Raw genomic sequence first — 23,388 nt, 5'->3', positions numbered from 1 at the left:
GAAAAACATTACATCATTATCAAGGTTCTGTCTAGGTTTTTCCGAAAGGTACCTATTTTGTGAAAATTTAGACATTATTTATGAAAATTAAAAATTTTAACACAAAAATATGGATTTGTCGTCTCTTACGAGACATAAAAATAAAATTTTAAGAAAAAGTATTTCGTGAATTTTCCTAAAGTTGAATTTGCGAAGGTACCGCTAAACGGTAGTAAATTTAGCTTGGACAAACCCCTGATTATGAAAAGAGCTTTCTTTAAATATATTTTTTGGGCAATTAAAATTTAATAGTGTGGAGCAAAAAAGTAAAAACATTTGAAGAGAAAATTAGTAAAAATAAATCAAAATAATTTGATAAATGAGCCCTGAATTTGACAAGTGAGCTAGAAAATTAGTTATAATAATTAATATTGCAGCAAGTGTTATGACGTAAATGAAATTTATATATATATATATAAATGGTAAATGAAAAGTTAAAAAGTTACTTCTCAATTACAAAGCCATATAAATTTCAACACACTCAAAACATTTATTCTCTTACATTTTGATTATTTAAATAAAATATACACATAAAATAAATAATACAGCAACATTTAAAACGAAGGCTTTGGAGCAGGAGGGGGGGAGCTTTTATGCAAATAACTTTTAATGACAAGGCCATAACGAACCATTGATAATAAGAAAATATTGCATATACTAGAACTTTTTTTTTCACATCACAATGAGAGTTTACTTACCACAGCCTCTTAAACTATCAAAATATTGCAATTCACAAGATTTTTTTTTAATACTTAATATTTACAATGAAGGTATCGATTTCTTTTTTAATTGAAAAATATCTTCAAAATAAATACAAAGCATCAGCTTTAAAAACTAGACACAGCTGCAAAAAAACAAACAAAAAAAACTGTTTAATTTTATTTATGGGTTCAGTGATCATAAAATGCACTGATATTTATTTATCACTGAAAAAGCAAAAAAGTAAAAGAATAGTTCTATTTTTTTAAAAAAAATATTAAGGGGAAGTTACAAGCAAATTACTTTTTTAAGATGAAATTGATACTGCAACTATTCAAGAATATTAACCCTAAATAATGACATAACAGAAAAAAAACTTATGGTAGAGCCATTTTAAAAAAAAATAATGCGACATAAAATAAATTTGCATGCTGCAACAGCATCTGTATATCAAATTTAAATATTTTTTTTAAAACAAAAACTTATCAGACAGATATTTATTTTTAATGTAGGAAATTAATAAACTATCGTTAATGAACTTAAAAGAACAAAAAAAACCCTGCTTTTTATGATCTGAATCTAGTTTTTTTCAGCAAAAATATTCTTAACTTTCATCAAGGTAATTATTTTATAAATAGAAAGAAAATCATTTTTCTCATTGTTTTTGATAACAGTCTAATTGATTATACCCACATCAGTAGCAATTCAAAAACTTTCTTTTTAAAAGAAAATGTTTCATTTGACTTATGAATTTCCTCCTTTTAAAATGGAAAAGTTTAAATAAATTCTAGACACGCATTTAAAGCATGCATTCATTATTTAAATCATAATGCATTTATTTACTCAAACTAATACTAAATGGTTTCTTAGAGTCTGGTTATTTGATTAAATTATTAAATGAATACTAATATTTTCAATTATATTTAATTTTTTATGAATGTTGACATTCAAAAGGATTAAATTATTAAATCAAATGACGTACTAGTATTATGACGTATTTATTATGACGTACTAGTATTTTATTTATAAAATAAGTTTATTTTTATATTTTATGTGTGTATGGACATTCAAAGGGATTAAATTACTAAATGAATACGACTATTTTTAATTAAATTTCATTTCTTTTTTGTGAATGTGATAAGATAAAAACTCAAATGAATCATGATGATGCAGAAACTTAAATTAATGAGGCTGATTTACGGAAGTAAAATTTGGGTGACATTACATAAGAAATAAAATTTAAAAAAACTTTTACAAACTGTATTTTTAAAAATCTGTAAGACAAATCAGTAATGTACTAAATTTTTAAAGAATTTTAAGGAGCAAAAACATTGTCGCACAGATATAGATAATTAAATCTATTCCTCTTTTTCTTAAAAGTGAAAATGCTTGTTTAATGTAATATTTTAATTTTAAAAATTTTAACAGAGAAAATAAATAATTGATAACCTAATTATATTTATCTACATAAGAAAAGTACAATATATTTTTTTCAATAAATGTGACATAATTGTGCAATTTTTTCTTACTTAATTAAAAGTTACATTTAATTCATTACATAACAATAGTCATAAATTTCTTGTTACACTGTAACATTTCTGTTATATTTAAATCATCACTCAAAAAACCAAAATCACAATTAAATTGATTGAAAATAAAAATTTTAATGTTATTAAAGTGGAACTCAAAAGCCTTCAATGCAGACACAAAGTGCTTTTAAACATATTTCTGCATAAAAACTATCTTTCAAACTATATACACATAAACTATACACAAAAAAAATTTTCAATACAATCTGAATAATTTACCAGAAATATTTTCCTTCGTTATAAGAAGCATGGACAACAGACTAGTTTGAAAAAGCAAATCTTTGAATGAACCATCACTTTTTTTCACCTCAATTTGTAAGTATGGAGACAAAGTTTCATAAGGCAACATATTCAATTCTATAGTATATAAATATTCATTTTTGTATCTTTCGCACTTCTAAGAACATAAAGCAAGAAATAAGAGAATTTCTCACAACACTGAACAAGTCTAAAAACAGGTCACACACACATATATATATTAAGAAATCTACAATAAATCCCCGGTTTGCAAATTTCTTAATTATTAGTGGATAAAGTTATGAACAAAATTTTTAGAAAAGATCCTATTTCAGTCTTATTTAACTGTACAATAATTTATTCTGACACGTCTTAAAATTTGGAGGTATCGTTGGATGAAGTATTAAATTATTATCTTTAAGTGTTTGCATAGACATGGTATCTGCTACATTTTAGATTTTCAAATCCATGACTAATTCAAGAATTTTTCATGACTTAACAAAATTACTATTTTCTCTGATAAAAACACAATAAATTTAAAAAAGCATTATAATAACATTAATTGAAACCATAAGTATAAGTTTATTAAATAACCAGAATTTTTCATGACTTACTATGAAGTTACTATTTTCTCCGACAAAACACAATAAATTAAAAAAAGCATTATAATAACAGAAATTGAAATTATAGGTATAACCAAAACTGTTATACTCTGTATCTTCATATTTATAGATTTTAAATTTAAAAAACAAAGCAAAGAAAGAGTTGAAGCAATAAAATAGCTGAAAAAATACAAAAGAAAATACTTTTCTTTCTTTCTTTTTTTTCTGCAGAATTATATTCTAAAGATACTTTTCTTGTTTATCAGAAAGGAAAGAAAGATTCCTGATTTTTCTGTTCTCATTTCTGAATTTTAAAAAAATTCGCCAATGACTGGCTTGCTTCAGCTACAATTTTAAATTGATAAAATAAAAATAATAATAAAAATTCTGAAATCACAGAAGTTTAAAAGATAATTCGCTCTAGAAATGATGCTTTTCCGTTNGAAATAATATAAATTTCATGATAATTGCTGCATAATGTTCTAAATATTTTACACATAGGGAATTTAAGGGATTTTTATAGTTATCAAAATAGAAAAATTGCAATATTTTCCAGTTATGATTGACATTAAACATTCTTGAAATGTTATGTGTTATGTATACTCATAACTTCGTATATTAAAAGGCATTTTATTTATAAATGATAGTAAAAAGATTTTTTTTAGTTAATTTAAAAAGGGAGTTCTGAATAAAAATAAAATTAACATCTTATAAAAAAAAAAAGTTTTGATTTCTATAAATGAGGTTTGCTTAATTATGTATTGGTAATACTTATTTAAATATTCTAGTAAGTACAAAAATTCTATTTTAATAGGGATTTTTTTTAGGAAACTTACTCCATTTTAGGGACTTTTATAAAATGTAAAAAAACAAGAAGTTTAATTAGACCAGGCGAAACTGAAAAAATCCAGTAGTGAACTGGAAAATCCAGGAGAGTTGGCAGCTATGTGCTAGTGTTAAATTCATAATGCTTGCAGACATCACAATTTAATATGAAGTTTTAGTTATGAAATCTAAGTTTTCTGATCAGTGAATGGTCTTTCAAATTCTTATAAAAATATCAACAAAGTTTTGAAAATAATTCATTTAACAACACAATCTGAAATCTCAAATAAATAAACGTAAAACCTTCATACAATTTGATGCACATTTGCATTATGCTTTATACTGTCAAACAGAATAGCTTTTCCTTTTCGATAATAGCATTTTTATGCGCAAAATACCATGGGACTTTTTAAGATAATTTAAGTAATTTTTTTTTATCATAATGAAGAAAACCTGTTTTTTATTTTTTCTCCCTAGAGCATTTCAGTCTTTACTTTAAAAATTTTATTAGTAATAGATACTAAAAAAAAATAACTAATTAAAATGAAAAATCAAACCTGACCTAAAATGATGAAAAATAGAAAAGTATTAAGAATTACCCATAAAATATTATTTAATAAATAATTTAGCATGCAAAAAAAAAACTACTAAATTTGACAGTAAGCCCATACATTTTAATAAAATTAAGAAGAAAAAAGAAAGAAAAGTCAGTATTATTTGTTATTTTGCTTAATTCCATTTACTGTAAATTAATATTTTATTTGACTAGAAATAGAAAACTAAACAATAATGCTAGAATAAGAGAAGAAAAGTTGAAATTTTTGATCAATACATAAAAAATGTATAGTTTACTAAAAAGAATTGCCCTTTTCAAAATAATATATGAATAAAAGCAAATTTAAGTTGACAGAATGTTCAATTTTAAAAAAATCAGGCCTTCCCCCCCCCCTTCTAATGTTGTATCTCACTACTCATGCCAATTCAATGGGTTGATTTGAATTTTGATATAAATTGGAGCACATGTACATTTTTCACTCTTTTTTCTTTATAAAGAGTTATATATATGTATAGAGTTATATTTGGTTGGTTATATTTGGCTAAGGTTAGTAAACTACCTCATGCCTTCCATTAGTTTAACATAGATAAAAAAAACTTTGTTACTATCCATTGAATTTCAAATGCAGCCTTCCCCCGCTTTCTTGCTGAGATGGGCTGATTTGGTGGAGTTTGATTTTCTTTCAATTAAGAAAAAGAATTGGCGGCAGTCGTTGTCCAGAAATATTTAGGGGAAGGCATTGGCCCACATTGGGCTGCCTGGCTAACTATGATGATGAGGATGACTTAACACTGAATGACACAGAGAGTAAAAGCCAATGGTTTTCTTAGCATGCTTTAGGAGAAGACAGGCTTAAGACTGACACTGTGACGTTGCAAAAAGGTTTATATGCCAACAAAAGCTCGTTGGGGAAATCACAAATTATTGAATGATTATAAAATAGTAGAGGACAAAAGAAAAAAACAGCAGGATAGTCAACTTAGTTTATCAGTAAAACAATCTTAAAATTGGCTACTTAACATAGGCTAAATAGGATGACTCAACTTTTATTAAGCTTTAATTACAAATTAAATATGATCATAGGAACCCAAGTTTTGGTGAGAACTGATCAGTGATAGTTTGTCTATGGCAAGAACTTCTCCAGCCACAACGTCTAAGATGGCTGCTGCTATGGAGACAAGAATAGCAGATTTCAGGGAGGGTAGCTTGTCTTTACTCTAGGGCAGTGTTTCCCATACTTGACTTTTGTGTACCCTCTCTAAATTTTTCGTAACGCTGTGTGCCATTAATAAAAAAATGAATAGATTTTTTATTAAAAATTTTAAAAAATTGCACAAAAGTTAATTCACAACTAGCTGTTGACACCATTAATTATTAACTGTTAACTTTGCAAAAAATAGCCAATTGAAAAATATGTAATTTTAAATTTTCATGGCTAGCTTTGTTTTTATATAAAAAAATTTTGAAATTTTTTTTGTTGAAAGATATTTTGCATAAGAATGCGTACCCCCAGCTAAACTGTTCTCGTACCCCTGGGGGTATGAGTACCACACTTTGGGAAACACTGCTCTAGAGCTAACACAATAGACCAAAAAAAATTATTCCATTGCCGATCCAGGCCACAACCTGTCCTAAGCAATGAACCCACACTCCAACTTGAAATAGTTATGTCTCGTTACCATACTCACCGCCACGGTTCGAGGCCAATAGCTAGGGGAGTTCTTACATTAGACAAACTATAGAAACTAATAAGAAAAGGAGAGAAAAAACATCATAGAAGGTTGGAAGGGCTATACACAACTAATTATGCACAGATGCCTATTAATTTTATCCTTACAATTTGTTCTCTTCTGTTATATTTTATTTTACTTTCTTATCTTGCATTACTCTATACAGTTTTGGCAATAAATAAAAAAAGGTTGTGATAAAAAGATAATCGATAAGTGCCAAATTATTTCATTCTAAGAAAATTGATTTTGATTATTTGTATCATCCTTCGCAGTGAGTATGCCAGATTATCAGGAGTGAAACAAGCCATTATGTAATGTGTGGTTTTATTGAAATATAAATGCTTTTTAATTCACAAATTTAAAGTTTAGATTCTTTTATCATAGTAAATATTTCCCAATTAATCAGCTGTAACAAATGAACCATATAAAAATTGGTTTCCAACTTGCACAGAAATTCCAATAGACTATAGATGAATTTTAAAAAAAGAATTGGTCATACAACAAGCATCCCTTACAATAAATAAGAACTTTAAATAGCAAAAGGTTAAATGGAACAACTATTTATGCGTTATATTATAAATGACAATTGATATTTAAACTGTTCTTTAATAGAAGTGCACCTATTAATAAAATATTTAAATACAAAACCAATGGAATATGTGAATATTTAAACTTTTTACATCATGCAAAAGAACTAGATCGTTGCTTACAAATCAAAAAATGATTTGGCAAATATATATATTTTATTTGCATACATATTTAACTAGAATTTTCAATGTATTGATTAGCAGAATCGATTATTACAGAAGAATGGAGAAATTCCTGCTCCAAAAATGTGAGTGTTCGCTGCAATCGACCAGCAAATTACAGCTCCAACGAGAGTGACCACATTCATTTCATTTGAGGTGAATAAAAAAATTTGTCGTCTGAATTTCAATGCAAGCAACAAACAACAGTGTCTTTCAACAATTTTGAGCAAAATATATTCTGCGTCTTTACAGAGTCGTTGTTATTGTTGCATTCTTCCAAGATAAGTTTTGACTAGTTAAAAAAATTTATTATTTTTTTTTTCTTACTCATACTTCAGCAAAAGCTCATTTTCGTTTGGTAACAAACTCGTGTAAAATGTCCCTGGCCATTTGAAGGTCGTTCCTCGCGATTCCAAGAGCTCTGATTACTTCATTTTGAGCATAGCCTTCGGCAATGAGGGCCGCTATGTGATCCATGTGCAAATTTTCATAACTCACACGGTTTTCCTTGTTTTCGAGAGCATCCAAAGGTTTGCCGATTCTTATTAACCTACATTAAAAAAAATTTAACAAAATTAAGAGAGAGAAAAATGAAACAGATAAAAAATATAGATAAAAGAGGTTTTGAAGATGTAAACATTTTAAATATTAGAATTCAATTAGTCTGAAATACTAAAAAAAGCACGAAGATCAAATCAAAAAGAAATTTAATACACTAACGACAGGGTTCCCACTCAATTTCCGAAAAGAAAAAAAATTCCTTGACTTTTCCAAGTATACCATGTAAATTTCAATGAAAATTGAGACCCTATTTTCATCAGAAAACTTAAGATTCTTTTATTTGTAATGTGAAATATTAGATTTTCCGTGTACAAAAATACAGTAGAGCGCCGATTATCCGAACCCTTATTATCCGAACGTCCAATTATCCGAAATGTGTCCGAATTTTTTTTTTTTTTCAAAGTTTAGAATACTTTTTAACTTATCAACAATTTTTCTTAATTTCTGAAAAATTAGATCATTCGGATGAAAAGATGCCAGGTTATGCAGCAGATGAAATAGAAGACTGGTGTCGAGACACTGAAAATGTCCAGGTATTTCAAAATGATGATGAAATAGTTGCTAAAATTATGAATGAAAATCGGAACTCCACAGATGAAGAGGAAGACGTAGGTGATCAAGTTCAAAATAGTGGACCTTCTCATATAGAAGCATGCAATTGATTCGATATTGCAATGAATTGAATAGAACGCCAAAATGATGTTGATCCAGTTCAGTTGATTTATTTAAAAGAATAAGGGATATGGCTGCTCAAAAAAGAGCATCCTCTTTGAAACAAAAGTCTTTGCTGGATTTCTTTTGTAATGAAAATAAAGAAAAATGTGGTTAAATCAGTAATTGACAAAAAATAATTTAAAAAGTTGAAATATGATTAAAAAAATTCAAAATGAAAAAAAAAGTTTTAGAAAAAATAAATAAAAATATTTAAAATTTGAAATTTTTTTTGAGAATTTTTTTTTTTTTGATATTAAAACAGAGCTATTTTAGATAGTACTGCCAGTCCTAAACCTGGAAAAAGTGTGAAGGCAAGTTAGTGTATAAATAATGATAATTTAAACTAGATTTTATACAACCTTCTAATAATCCGAACTTTTCATTATCCGAACGACGTTCGGTCCCGAGCAGTTCGGATAATCGGCGCTCTACTGTATTACTAAATGAGGAATTGAACATTTCAGTTTGACTAAAATTTGACATTTTTACAACAAATAATTGCAATTGATGTTAGAATTATTTAACTCGAATCGCAATAACTGATGATTGTTACTGACAATTTTAAGACTGGTTATTTTGTAGGTATGATAAAGGAATATTCCAGATTTTTAGAGTTAAAATAAAATTCCCTGACAATTTCAGGTTTTCCCTTACCTGTGGGAACCATGAAATAGATCTATAAAAAACATTTCTATGAATCACAATTCTCCATAAACCACATTAACTTTTACTACCACTAAAGTAAAGCAAAATTCATAAATTTGTCAGTTTTTAATTCTAATGTTCTCAATTCCTCCCTCCCTGAAAATAAAAAATATTCAAGAGATTATTGTGTTATAGTTTACTTAAAAATTATTTCAAAGCATTAATATCAATCTGCTTCAGAAGTTCAATGTGATGTGAAATGATCTACACTGGTGTAAGAAATTAAGAGAATTTGGAGACTTGGTTGACATCCAATAAAAGACAACTAAGTGAAGCTATAATTGATTCAAACTAATAAGNTGTATTTAAGTGAAAATTAATATATTCTACAAGCACACAAAGTTGAAAAACATGAAACTTTCAAAAAATTTCCATACTTTTGACCACCACTGTATATGTATAAAAGAAATACCTTTTTTCAATTTTGTTGATGTGAGTAGGAGGCTGTTGAGGAGAAGATGAAGATGGTACTTCAATTCCTGACCTAGGATTTTGTGAACTAGCTACAAAATGATTAATCTTGATTAAACACATGATCTATGAATATATATATATATATGTTACTGTGAATGACCGAAATTGGTGGTAGTTGACAATTACATAGTCGCTTTGGTAAATGTCTGAAATACATGCTAGGTCTAGTTAAGCGCCACTGCCCGGTAAGCCATACATCAATGTTTTATTACCCAAATCAAAATTCTTGATGGTCCCATCAAAAAATTTTGATGGTTTAGGTTGGTTTCAGTGCGATTCAGGATAGTCACCATGATCCAACATTTTCCATTATGTGTTCATGGTTTTTGATATGCCAACAAACTTCCATCATTCCATGATGGAAAAATGCTACTTTAATACTATGATGGATGATCAAGAGAAGTTTGATTCTCATGGACCAACAATCTGTGATGGTTACAACTATACACTTCCATGACGGTTCAATAGGAATTCTTGTTGGTTCACAGGAATATACCATCAAAACAATTTTTTTATTTTAAATATTTGACCATCATAGATCAGTTCGAATTCCTACATTGGGACGATGGTTATTCATGATCGTTCCAATTAAATTCTAATATACTACGGAAATTTGTGATGGTCCATAATGCATTTTATGATGGTTCAATAATATTTATTGTTGGTTCAGCAGGAATATACCATCAAAACAATTAGGGTTTTTTTAATGCTGGACCATCCTTAATCTGTCTGAATTTCTGCATTGAGGTGATGGTGGTTCATGATCGTTTCAACATTTGATATCTAAGAAACTATGAGGGAAATTTCTGATGGTTGAACATAAACAAACCATGAAAACAAGTATCGATTCTCATGTTAGACCCTCATAAATCAGTCAGAATGCCTGATGGTTACTTATGTTGTTTACCATCAAAAAATATAATGGTTTATGATAGAAATATTGATGGTTGCCATCAAGATTATGATGGCCCATCAATGGAAAACCATCACAAATTTTGACTCTGGTAAGGTCAAGTGTCATTGCCCGGTATGCATTTAACCGGTACTCTGAACGCTAATGTTTCTCCTAATCTATCCACAGCAGATATTAAAATATCGAATAAATACAATATCAACAAATAAATTAATACCAAATCAGATATAACAAATATTTCGGACATTCAAAGCGACTATGTGATTGTTGACATTCACCGGTGAAAGTCGAAATTTTCTTGATTTTGGTCATTCACTTTAACTTAACATATATACATTTTTGCCTACATTAAAAGTGATCATTATTTATAAGCATAATTACAAGATAGTTTTTTTTCTCAATAACAAAATATTTAAAAGTGAAAGCCTATAACAAATAATTATAAATAAAAGATAAATAAAAAAATATATATATTTAATCTTTATTATAATTAAAAACAAATATTGTTTCCAAAACTTGCTTAATATTACGCAAAATGGAAGAAAATCGTAATAATTATAAGTATAGAAGTTCTGTTAAACTAGCATGGCCTTTATTGTAAAAATGAAAATTGTTAGAGAATATGCATTAATTTTCCTGTCCTTGTTTTCTATTAATTTGATATGCATAGAGTTTTAAATAGAAAATATTAGTCAAATATTAGTTCTATATAAAAAGAAAAATTAGAAGTTCTTTTAAATGAAGGTATTTTGTAAAAATTCCCTGCTTTCGAATTTTCGAAGAAGATACAATGTTTTTGATGTACTTATTTTAAGCCAATTACCGTCCCAACTTAGTTTCAAGATGACTTTCTAGGGACGTAATGATTTCTTTTTTAAAAAAAACATGAATAAATATTATTTTTTATATAAAAATAAGTTAAGTCAATACTAAAAATAACCAAAACTTAGGTATATTATTGGTATGGATGAAGAAAAAAAAATAGAATAGTTGTGAAAACTTTGAATAGTGAAAACCACACTTTAGCATAATACGTGATGAAAATTGACATAGCAAAGAAAAAAATCTCAGTTTCGAAAAGGGAAAATTAAGAATTTTTTAAAAACGCCCAATGAAAAAAGCAGCTTTAAGGGCTTTTAAAAAACAAAAGTAAAAAAAAGGCACCTTTAAGCTCTTTTTTAAAATGCTACGCTTCATGATTTTAATATGTAAAACTCAAAGAAACAGCATTAATTTGATATAAGAAAGAAAAATAACACAGAGACAACATTATTTGTTAATATTACATACTATCAGAAAAAAATATGTACTCAACCAAGCTAAAAGTCAAAATAAAATAATAAGTTAAGGAAAAACATAAAAGGGATAAATAGGGTTAATATGATCTATTACCAGGAAATGAGGAAAAAACATAGGGAAAAATATTTAAAAAAAATTCTCTATAGAGAAAAACATGAAAAGAAGGAAACATAACAAAATTTCTCACATTTCAACAGGACCTAGGATTCACGAATGGATGAAAAATTATTTGTCTTTAATCACTTACAATGTAGGGAGATAACTTTTTGTGAAAACATTTCTAGGAGATCTTAAAAACTGTCTTTGTAAAAAATAAACATTAATTCATAACTGTCCACATTGGAGAAATAAAATAACAGAGATTTTACTAGGAAAACTTTTTAGGCTACGAATAAAGTTTTGATACATCGTGCAAGTCAAAAACAGAAATTCAAAATTGGAAATAATATAAGCACTTTCATTTAGCAAAGTAAAAAAATATGTATATAAATCTTAAACTAAAGAAGATTTTTTTAAACCATTATTTATAATTACTTGAATTATTAACACTTAACATCAGTACTGGCAATAAGCACCATCTGCTGAGGAATAAGGGAAGTATTTTTGCCATCAGCGACTATTTTATCGCCATTTTTTTTAAAAATTTCTTCAACAAATACAAAATTTGAGAATATACGGGTAAACAGTAGATAGTCGTAAAATACAGCAGTCCTCATTAAAAAAACAGTAGACTTGGCGGGTATATTAATTAGTCAGTAGTCTTATGAGGAATAACAAAAATAAATAGATTACATTCACTAATATATCAATGACATTCATATATACCATTATTTAAAGTGATATCCGTATTTGCATAGCTTGGTTCAGGCATTTCTTCCCTAATTTGTGCTAATTCAGCATAGTGTACTGATGGACTGACTGGAATCATGGAAGGTGGATCGACCATAGACGAGGGGGGAGATAGGGTGGTTGGTGGCCCACCACCGGATGAAGGGCGTGGCCACGTTCCGCTACTAGATGTTTTTCCATGAGCTATTTCAGAATATGAAATACCTACCCCTAAAATAAAAGTATGTTCTTAAAATTTCTCTGCAACATGTTTTTATACTTCTTTAGAATATGCCAACTACTTAAGATTTGACAGAGACAATGCAGCAAGTTCTATTAGCACTGCTTTACGAATTGTAGTCTCTATAAGCACTACTTTACATATTATAGTAACTGGGTAGCGACAGAAAAAAAAAGACAAAATAGTTGCTTTTAGTAGCCTAAAGCATGAAAATAGTTGCCGAAATAAGAACAAAAATTCATCAAAAAAAAGTCTCCCAATAGTTCCTTTTTTTGGCCTTTTCAAGCATAAGAAGTTGCCATAGTCGCCTCATGCCAAAACATTTCAGTTGCCTGGGGCAATCCTGTAGTAATTTTTTGCTGTTTTGCCAATATATTAATTAATTATTAATTGTATTGCTGTAATAATTTGTTTACATTGCAATTCATCATTTACAATTAATATTTATTGTATATATAGTAATTTATCATATTCATCTTCAGTTAGATTTCAGAGAGTGATTCCGCTAGACTTTAGAGACTACGAGTTTTAGGATCTATGATTTCCAAATTTTCAAGCCCTTTTTTCCCTATAAGTGGGTCGCAATTCAAAAAAATATATAAATCTCCAATTTATAATACATAAGAAGTTAATATTTCATGATTAAGTAAAAAACGCAATAAGTAGTTGATTCAGTAATAATTGAACAAATAATTAATACATGAATTATCCTTAAAAGATCAAAATTAAGTGATCTTTTTAAAAGCCAATAAGACACATGACATTCCTTTTGATAAGTACTAATTCACTGCGCTTATTAAATCATTTAGAATAACATTTGCTAAAGGTACGATAAAAAAGAAAAATATTACCAAAAACTGAATGCATGAAAGATGATTGAAGTCCCAAGATAATTAAAAAAAAATTATCAGTGACATTAAACAGTTGTGATAACTTTTTATCCCTAATTAATATCTGCATTTAAAAAGTTCAATCTATTGATAGACCAAAACAAAGAATTTCAAAATATGAGAAGAGTTATTTCTTAAATCAAAGTTTTTAATTAGGACAGATTCAAAAATTGAATCGAGAAAAAGCTTCATTTGAAACTGAGTATTCAGGGGTCTGTTCATGGTAAAATTTATTACCGTTTAGGAAAAATGGTAGTTTAACAAATACTTTTATAAAATCAAGTTCTCATGCAAACCCTATTATCCTTGCAGACTATGGAAAAGAGGAGCTTTTCTACCAGCTGTCTTTTACGAAAAGGTAGCACATGTTTGGTCAGATAGTGCAATGTGGTAAACGTAACCGGTCGCTTACGCTAGATCAAAGCAAGATATTTTTCGCAGTTTTTTTTAAACATGAAACGACAAGGCCCTTCCTCTATAAACTTTACAGAAACTCAAAATTCAAACATTTTAACATTTCTTAAACACTATTGTAAATTTATTCTAACAGACCTTTATTTTTTTGAAATTTTTTTTTTCTGTAAGACCTAGTCGAAAATTTTCTCATAAAGAAAATAACTTTTAGTGCTAGTACTGTCAAACGAATGGTTTTATTAAATTCAATTTGAAATTTAACTATGGACAAATAGTTTTATGGATTTTTAAATTTGGATATAATTTTAAGCCCAAAAGACCTAAGCAAGGTTTTCTTTAATTAAAACATGTTACATTAAGACAATAGCTTATTGTTATAGAATTTTATACACACAAAAAACTTACTTAAACTAACCTTTAATAAAAAAATCTTATGAAAAAAATTTAAAACCCTCAGATTTTTATCCTAAAAAACGCACACACAAAATCTAGAAGAACATACATACAGAAATTTAAAAATTAAGATTTAAAATGTGTTTACATTAACAACTAAAAATTTCTTCATAAAACTATAAGAATCAATCATAATAAATTAACAATTCTTACCTGAAGATTCAGGGGATGCAGAGGGGCTGACAGTAACAGTAACAGAACCACCTGAGTCATCTTTAGAACCACAAGAATGGCTGATAGGAATGAAATAAATCATTTATTTTAATTTTAAGAGGAAAATAAGACCTTTCAATAAGATGTTTATTAAACTGATATAAGTAATGAAATATAACACATTCAATCATGCTAAATAATAAGTAACACAAAAATGCTTTTTTTTCTTTTAATAAAATGTTTCATTTATAAAGGTTTATATTAAAAGAATTAAAACTAAAAAGTTGAATTAGAAATATGCACGAGAGTTTTCTTAACCATGTCATGTGAAATTCAGTCCTATTTCAAGTAAATAAAGGCCCTACTAATATCTAAGCACCTTAAATTGTTCTACTTTTTCTTCATTAGGCTTAATTTAAAATTTTTATAGAATAAAAATACAATTATGCTTTAGAAGATTTATATATTATAATAGATGTTTTATTGTAGATTATTATTATTATAGATGTTTTATACATTAGTTCCCAGTGAAACATATAAATAAAATGGTCTAAAACAATTTTTCAAAGTTATCGACATATTCCTATGGCCAGTAAATTGGTAAATTTTGTAAATTAACAAATACCGATAAATTCTTTTTTTTTAAAAATTATTTTAATTTGTAATATCTCTTTACCATTCTTTCATAATATTATTCGCTAGTATTATTATGATTTGATATTTTATTTTTATCGCAAATTAAGAGTTTAAAACTGAAAGTGGTATTCTAATTCTTTTTCTAATCTTACAATATAACCTTATCATTTATAAAAGAAATATTGAAAAATTTTATGAAAAGCATATTGAAAATGGCATGTAACTTAACCATTTTGATATTATTACTTAGCAAATGTGTTATGTTTACTTTTATGATGAGCTTTACATAAAATTATTTCAAGCTAAAACTGTATTAGGATTTAACTTTATTTATTTATTGTATTACATTTTCACCATATTATCAACGAAGTTGGTAAAAAACATGAACTAATTTTAAAGCACCCAAAAATTGAAATAAAATTAGTAAAAAAAAAATTTGGGGATCTTTTAATTGAGCAGATTTAAATTTTTCTGTAACAATCTATTTATCCTTAAGAAATAAAAATAATAATGCAACAATCCTTAAAAAAATTGTTACATCGCAACAAAATGTGCTATAAATAGTTATCGAATATCTAACTTTCTTGTTAGAAGCAAATCATACATTCTTATTTGATACGTAAGAATAAAAAAAAAATTCAGAAAAAACCTGGAGTTTTCACCAAGCAAATCATACATTCTTATTTGATACGTAAGAATAAAAAAAAAAATTCAGGAAAAACCTGGACTTTTCACCAAAAACCCCAGGTTTTTGATGAAAAACCTAGGTGGGCTGTGTTTTTTCAAACCCTATTTCAGGGACTGCAGCCAAAATTTTTAGAAAATAGTAAGGAAAACAGGAGTACTAAAAATAATAATAATAAATAAATAAAATAAAAAAAATAGGAAAAAATAGAAGTGTTGAAAAACAGATTAAAAATTTACTTTAAAGTAACTTATTAAATTTTCATAAATATTGATTTAAATCATAAATAATATCTACTGCCTAACATAGCCAATAAGTATTTCAAAAAGAGTAATTAAAAATAAAATTGCTGAAAAGATCAAAAATTCTCTAAATAAGACAGATATATAACTTTCATTGAAGCTTTAACAATATATTTATATAAAATTAAGCAAAGAAAATTTATCAAAAATTTGTTTCTGCCAAATTTTACATTTTATAAATAAAATATTCTCATATTACTAACTATTATTTTATAAATTAAAAAATACATTAATATCATATATAATTTTCTTAAGAAAAAACTATTTTAGCAAAGAAATTTTCCTTTATGTTAAAAAAAATAGATATTATTTAATGTTCTATCATTTATTGAATTTTACACTTATTATAAATTTACAGTGAAATTATTTACAATTATTATTAACCCTGCAGTAGAATTTTTTCTAGTTTTTGCAAGATACTTTTAATAACAGATATACAAATTACTAATTTAAAGTAATAGAAACATAGTGTCTATGAAGAAAAAAAAACCTATTTGGATAAAATAAAATTGTATATAATTTTTTCAAATTTAGAGTCACTTATTTGAAATATTATACAAGTTTATTTAATTCTTCCTAGACCATAGCATGAAACCTCTATTTATTCCAAATATTGCAAACCTGCCAACATTGGTGAAATAAAATAACGGGGACTTTACTAGTGAAATTTTTTTGGCTATGAGAAAAGTTTTGATACATCATGCATAATCATGTAAGCCAAAATTGGAAATAATATAAGCACTAACATTTAATTAACAAAATAAAATATATATATAAATCTTAATCTTACTAAGATTTTTTTAAACCATTATTTATTACCATTATACATTATATATATTATTTTTTTTAAACCATTATTATATTACTTAAACAATAAACATACTATAGTACTGTCAATAGCACTATCTATTGAGGAACAAGAGAAGTATTTTGGCCGTTAGTAAATAGTTTATCACCAAATTTTTTGTTCTAAATTTCTTCAACAAATATGGAGAAATTTGAGAATATGCGGGTAAACAAGAAATAGTCGTAAAATACAGGAATGTTCCTTAAAAAACAGGAGACTTTTCAGGTATGATATTATAAAAATAATTTTATTATCGATCCATGTAACAAATAGTAAATAAATGTTACAGATACCGTGGAGAAGAACTAGGTGACTGTCCTGGAGTTCCAGTTGGTGAGGCATGGCGTGGAGGAACAGGTGGAGGTGCAGAATTCGGAGGCCTTCGGGAAGATTGAGGAGATGCTTTAGGAGAGACCATTGGAGAACGACTATTCGACTAAAAAACAAACAAAATATTCTTTAACTGTTTTTAAGTTTTTATTATTAATCGTAACAATTTTATGAACTTCATTCAAAATTATTTTAAGGCATAGTTGGCAAGTTTTAGGAAAGAATGGATTAATCTACGGTTTAAACCGTCCGGTCCAAAACTTTTTTATTCAAATTATGTCACAATTTAGAAAAAGATGAGAAAAATAAAAGGTTAATTTTTGAACAAGAAATAAAATGAAGACATGTTTTTGTTTTATAAAAAAAGTTTATCATTATTTTTAATATTGCATTAGTTATCCTCATGCAAAAACATAATTTATCAGCATTAAAAGCATATTTATTCATATTTAAAGGATAAGTTATTCTCTTTTGTTGTACAGTGAATTGTAAAGCTTCAAAAGTTATAAATCTTTTCCTTCAATAAATTAAAGAAAAGTGTATAAAAAGTATCAAATGTTTATTAATCTATGAATTATTAGGTGTACAATTGTTACACAAATAGAATTTTTACCCTTTTACCAATGTTAAAGGTTTTGGACACTTCAAGATAGTTTTAGTCAGTTTAGGACAGTTAAAGAAAGTAAAACCCATGTGTCTTATCCAAAACCAGTTTAGAATGTTCAAAATCCCAACTCTGTTTAAAGGCTATATTTAGACTTTTATTGTTCTATACTTAAAACATTTCTATGTTTTAGGCAAGCTATTGCTTTTCTGGCATAAACCTACACTTCAAAAGTCGGAACAACTTTAAAAATCATATATTTTAAAAAAAGTAATTTCTTATATGCTTAGTTATTCACATGCAACAGAAAGCAGATAAATTAAAGATCATTGACAACTGAAAGCAGCTAATTCAACATTACTGGTAATGCAATTAAATAGTAACTACACACTGAAAGGAATATGGGTATATTTGTTACTTTCAAAATCATTTGCATATAAATCAAAAAAGTATACTAAGGAAATTTAGTTACTGGCTTGAATTTGCATTTTTAATAATGCACAATTTTTAGAGCATGTGATGAGTTTTCCAAAAATATGAATCAATTAAAAAAAAACCGGTTAATATTAATAATGAAAGCATTTCTCAAAATATGGATAACACTGCATGGGTTATTTCTAAAATGAAGAAAAATATTAAGAAAAGAGCGTGAAATAAATTCATCTTTAGAATATTATAAAATATTCATAATTTCACAAAAATAATAAAATGCATATTTGGACCAATTTTGGCAAAAAATTAGCAAATCAGGTGGCAAATGGCTTGTAATTTTTTGATTGCCATTAGTTATATATAGTTGCCAACATAGATAGGAAAAAATCCAGTAGATTTTACGAAATACAAATTTCATGATAATTGTAGCAGAATGTACTAAATATTTTACACATAGGGAATTTTAGAGTCATCAAATTAGAAAAACTGCTATTTTCCAGTTAAGATCAACATTAAATATACTAGAAATTTTGTGTGTTACGTTTACACATAGTTTTGAATATTAATAGGCATTTAATTCATCAAAGATATTTAAAAGATTTTTTTAAATTTATTTACAAAGAAAATTCTGAATAAACTGAACATTTTAGACTGACCTGATTTCTAGAAATGAAGTTTGCTTTATTATATATTAGTAATACTTATTTAAATATTCAAGCAAGCAATAATCTGTACAAAAATACTATTTCAATCGGGATAATTTTTTTTTTAGAAAACTTACTAAATTTTAGGGAATTTTCTAAAATTTAAAAAAAACAGGAGAATTTTAATTAAGCCAGTAGATAGGGAGAAACTGGCAAAATCCAGTAGTCTACTGGAAAATGCAGTTGATTTGGCAGCTATGGTTATATTTAGGTTGAGGTGAACCTTAATTTTGCTATACACTAAAAAAAAATTAAATTTTTAGCTCCATCAAATTTTTAAATTAAATTTTAACAGTACTTTTAAATCCAGGTTTTTATTGACAAAATAACCACAATGAAAATCCAAATTATTTTTGCAAAAAAATTTTTTTCTTCCCTTTTTTAAGAAATTAAGACTCAATTTTTAGAAATTTTCTAATATGTACAAAAACCGGATTTTTAATTAAACCAGAGAAACTGAAAAAATCCAGTAGAGTTGGCAGCTATGCATATTATTTGAATTACATCAACCTTTGTTTAAAATAAATGTCATCAAAATCTGATCAGGAGATAATCAAATGAATCTAAAAATGTTCATAAATTTAAAAACCAGAATATTTGAAAACCAGAAACACAAACAAGATATGTTGTCAAATTTTTCAACAAAAAATAAGTACCTTTGAAGCATGCAAAAAATAATTTTAATCATTTTAATTTTAAATATATTCAATATATAATTTTAAATCTAATCATTCTATATCATTTTAAATCTATAATTTTATAAATTAATTATTACATAACACAATTATGTAAAAAAAAAATTATTGAAAATTATAATTATTTTATCTATTTTATCAAGTGTATTTTTTAGATATGAATAAAAGTTATTTATAAAAGGATATTCAACAAAACACTAGCAAGATTATAATTATTGATCATACCGAATTTATAAAGATATGTAAAGAATTAAGCAAACTAAGAAAACTTTAATTAATTCATATCACAAATGTAAATTAGTGAATGGCCTCAAAAAAATTTCTATTAAAATTTTTTACTTGATTCAGTATTTCTTCAATGAAATGCTTAAAATAGAACAATATGAACAATGTCTTTTTGCATAATTTGTTGCAAAAATCAACATGGTAAAGAAAAAAAATCTCACTTTAGAAAAGGAAAAATTAAGCACTTTTTAAAAATACCAAATGAAAATAAGCACCTTTAACCGCTTTCTTTACCAAGTTGTTTGGAGAGAAAAAAATGCAAAAAATCAACTTATTTTTTTTTTCTTTTATTAATAAATACCAGGAACTAAAACAAAACAAAATACAAATTTTTAGTTGGAATTTTAATTTTTTTTATGAGCAAAAAAACATTTAGTTCACCCTCAAAAATTACTATCCCGACTTATCTTGGGCAAATAAAATAAGTTTAACATTAGTCTTTATATGATAGTTTTTAAAAGAAGGGACAAAACAAAGTGATACTCTTCAAAGGCCAGTGAAGTGGCACGCTATTTTTTAACTCTTTTCTATATGTAGATGAAGCAACTGTCGTATATACAATCGAACAAAACACGTGTGCACCACAATCCAACTACAAAACTTGGCAAACTTCAAATCACAGCAGATTAATTAATCAATTTGATCTTTTCTTCTGGCCGAGTAAAAATGTGAAGGAAGAAAACATACTGATAGATTCTACTACACCCGAGTTTTCTTGGGTATTTGCTATATATCTGCTGAAATATTTGCTATATATCTGCACCCAAGTTAACTCAGGATAATCAGAAAAGCGGTTAAGGGCTTTTAAAAATTGAAAATAAGCACCTTTAAGCACTTTTTAAAAACTCTAAGCACCCTGCACAAAGCAATGAGGGGCCAACAAACTTTTGAAATTAATTGATACACTTACTCTACTCCCATCGGATACATCAGCACGAGGTGACAAGGCTAATGCTTGAAGACAAGAGGTCCACGTATTTGGATCCTAGAAAAAATTTCATTTAATAAACTTAACACCAGACATGAAAGACCACTATTTTAAATTGAATTAAATAATGGAGTTTGCAAATTACAAAGAAGTTTATTAATATAAATTTAATATTGAAAGTTAAAAGAGAAAAGAAAACTGTAAAAAATGAGATGAAAAATTTATTGAAAGCCAAATAACTAAGTTTTTTCTTCATTTAAGAAAATATATATATATATATATATATATATATTTATTTAAAGTAAAAAAAATTATAAGATTTGCCGAGAGTAGACTTAACATCACAAGTAGACAAGAGGTCCACGTATTTGGATCCTAGAAAAAATTTCATTTAATAAACTTAACATGTGATTTTACCAGACATGAAAGACCACTATTTTAAATTTAATTAAATAATGGAGTTTGCAAATTACAAAGAAGTTAATTAAAATAAATTTAATATTGAATGTTAAAAGAGAAAAGAAAACTGCAAAAAATTAAATGAAAAATTTATTGAAAGCTAAATAACTAAGTTTTTCTTCATTTAAATATATATATTTCTTTAAAGTAAAAAAAATTATAAGATTTGCAGAGAGTAGACTTAACATCACAAATAGACAAGAGGTCCACGTATTTGGATCCTAGAAAAATTCCATTTAATAAACTTAAGAAATGTTTTTACCAAACATGAAAGCTTATAACAATTTTAAATTAAATTAGACCGAGTTGCAAGTTTCAAAGAAATAAATTGATATAAATTTAATATTGATAGTTAAAAGAAGAAAAATAAATTACATAGAAATGAAATTAAAAATTTCTCCAAAACTATAACTGCATTTTAAAAAAAACAAAAGAGTTATTCAGAGTAATAAAATATAAGATTTGACTTAAAATCTAACATGCACTAAATATCTGGTTAAAAATGTTTCTCATTTTTTTAAGAAGAAAAACTTTGGAGAGAAGGTTTCTTTATGTAGCAAGGATGAGTTAGGTAAAGAACGAAAAAAGCTGAAATAAGAAATCCAAAAACTTTATGTGCAAAACCCTGAGGCAGAATTTTTTGAGGCTTTCTGAGACAAACTTCCCCAGTACTTTCTGCATGATACTTCTCTAGTAATTAACAATTACTAATTACAATTACTAACAGAAACATTGAGTTTACCAACAAAAAAAAAACACTAAGAATAAAACTGTATATAATTTTTTAATTGTAAATGTAATATTTTTTAATGTTACATAATGGGAATATTCTCACATTTTGTATTTGGAAAAGCAAATGAATTACTTTCTTTTTCAAATTTTGTAAATCATCATTACAATTACATCACTGTATTAAACAAAAATTATTAAAAATCCCAAAATACAGTAATTACTGAAGAAAAAAAAAGATCAAACGAAAACGAAATCACACTATTTTAAAAAGGAATCATGAAAATTCATGTTTTGTTTCTAGATTAGGTTGTTGCAATAAATATTGTATTAAAAATATCAGATTTGAAAAACTATGAGGAAATCAGTTGCAATAAATGCCAAAGAAAAAAAACATAGGATCATTGTTTCAAAAAGTAAATACTAAAATGCGCAATAAAATACCCATATGGTCTGAAATATAGTGGGATATATAAAAACCATGCTAAAATCAATAACTGAAAAACTGTTGAAACACCACATGAATTTGCCCCCTTATTGGCGCAAATTGGATAGGTTAAAAAATTATTATTTAAATGCATGATTCAAATTTCATATGCTAAAATCATATCAACTGAGAAATACCGGAATTTCAAAAACCACATGGAAATCAGAAGTACTAAAAAAACAGCAGCAAAGTTGAGGAAGAAAAAAACGATGAAATCATCACATTAAAAGTAAATAATCAAATGCTTGATTTGAATTAAGATAGTAACACAATGATATAAAAAGATATTGGGATTGTTATTTTCCTTTTTAAATGTGAAAATTCAAAACAAGAACCTTCATTTGAAATATTGCATAGATTCACGATGATATTGGTGCAAACAGAGTGCATTAAAGAATGATTTCTTGAATGCAAGATTTGAACATTGTGTGCCATAATTATATCAGTATTTTTTTTAACAAAATTAACAAGAAAATCCGTGGTAATGATTATAATGAATCCATGGTAACAACAGGATTTAAAAAAAAAAAAAAAAAGAAAAAAAAAAAAAAAAAAAAAAAAAAAAAAAAAAAAAAAAAAAAAAAAAAAAAAAAA

General features: G+C 26.5%; 1 protein-coding gene across 1 annotated transcript in view; it reads right to left on the bottom strand.

The window, feature by feature from the left end:
- Positions 1-6,998: 6,998 nt before the first annotated feature.
- Positions 6,999-23,388, bottom strand: part of LOC107450406 (E3 ubiquitin-protein ligase CBL) — a 36,965-nt gene continuing 20,575 nt past the window's right edge. Inside the window, exons 7-12 of the mRNA XM_043051399.2 lie at positions 21,102-21,176; positions 17,435-17,577; positions 14,672-14,751; positions 12,518-12,751; positions 9,419-9,509; positions 6,999-7,576 (exon numbers count right to left, since the gene is read on the bottom strand). Of these exons, the coding sequence (XP_042907333.1) occupies positions 7,372-7,576; positions 9,419-9,509; positions 12,518-12,751; positions 14,672-14,751; positions 17,435-17,577; positions 21,102-21,176 (828 nt within the window). The 3' untranslated portion in view covers positions 6,999-7,371. The remainder of the gene's footprint in view (positions 7,577-9,418; positions 9,510-12,517; positions 12,752-14,671; positions 14,752-17,434; positions 17,578-21,101; positions 21,177-23,388) is intronic.

Source organism: Parasteatoda tepidariorum, chromosome 1 (assembly GCF_043381705.1).
Source record: "Parasteatoda tepidariorum isolate YZ-2023 chromosome 1, CAS_Ptep_4.0, whole genome shotgun sequence".
NCBI classification, from domain to species: domain Eukaryota; kingdom Metazoa; phylum Arthropoda; class Arachnida; order Araneae; family Theridiidae; genus Parasteatoda; species Parasteatoda tepidariorum.
The sequence above is the reverse complement of the archived record's forward strand: the minus strand, read 5'-3'. Positions and strand labels throughout refer to the sequence as shown.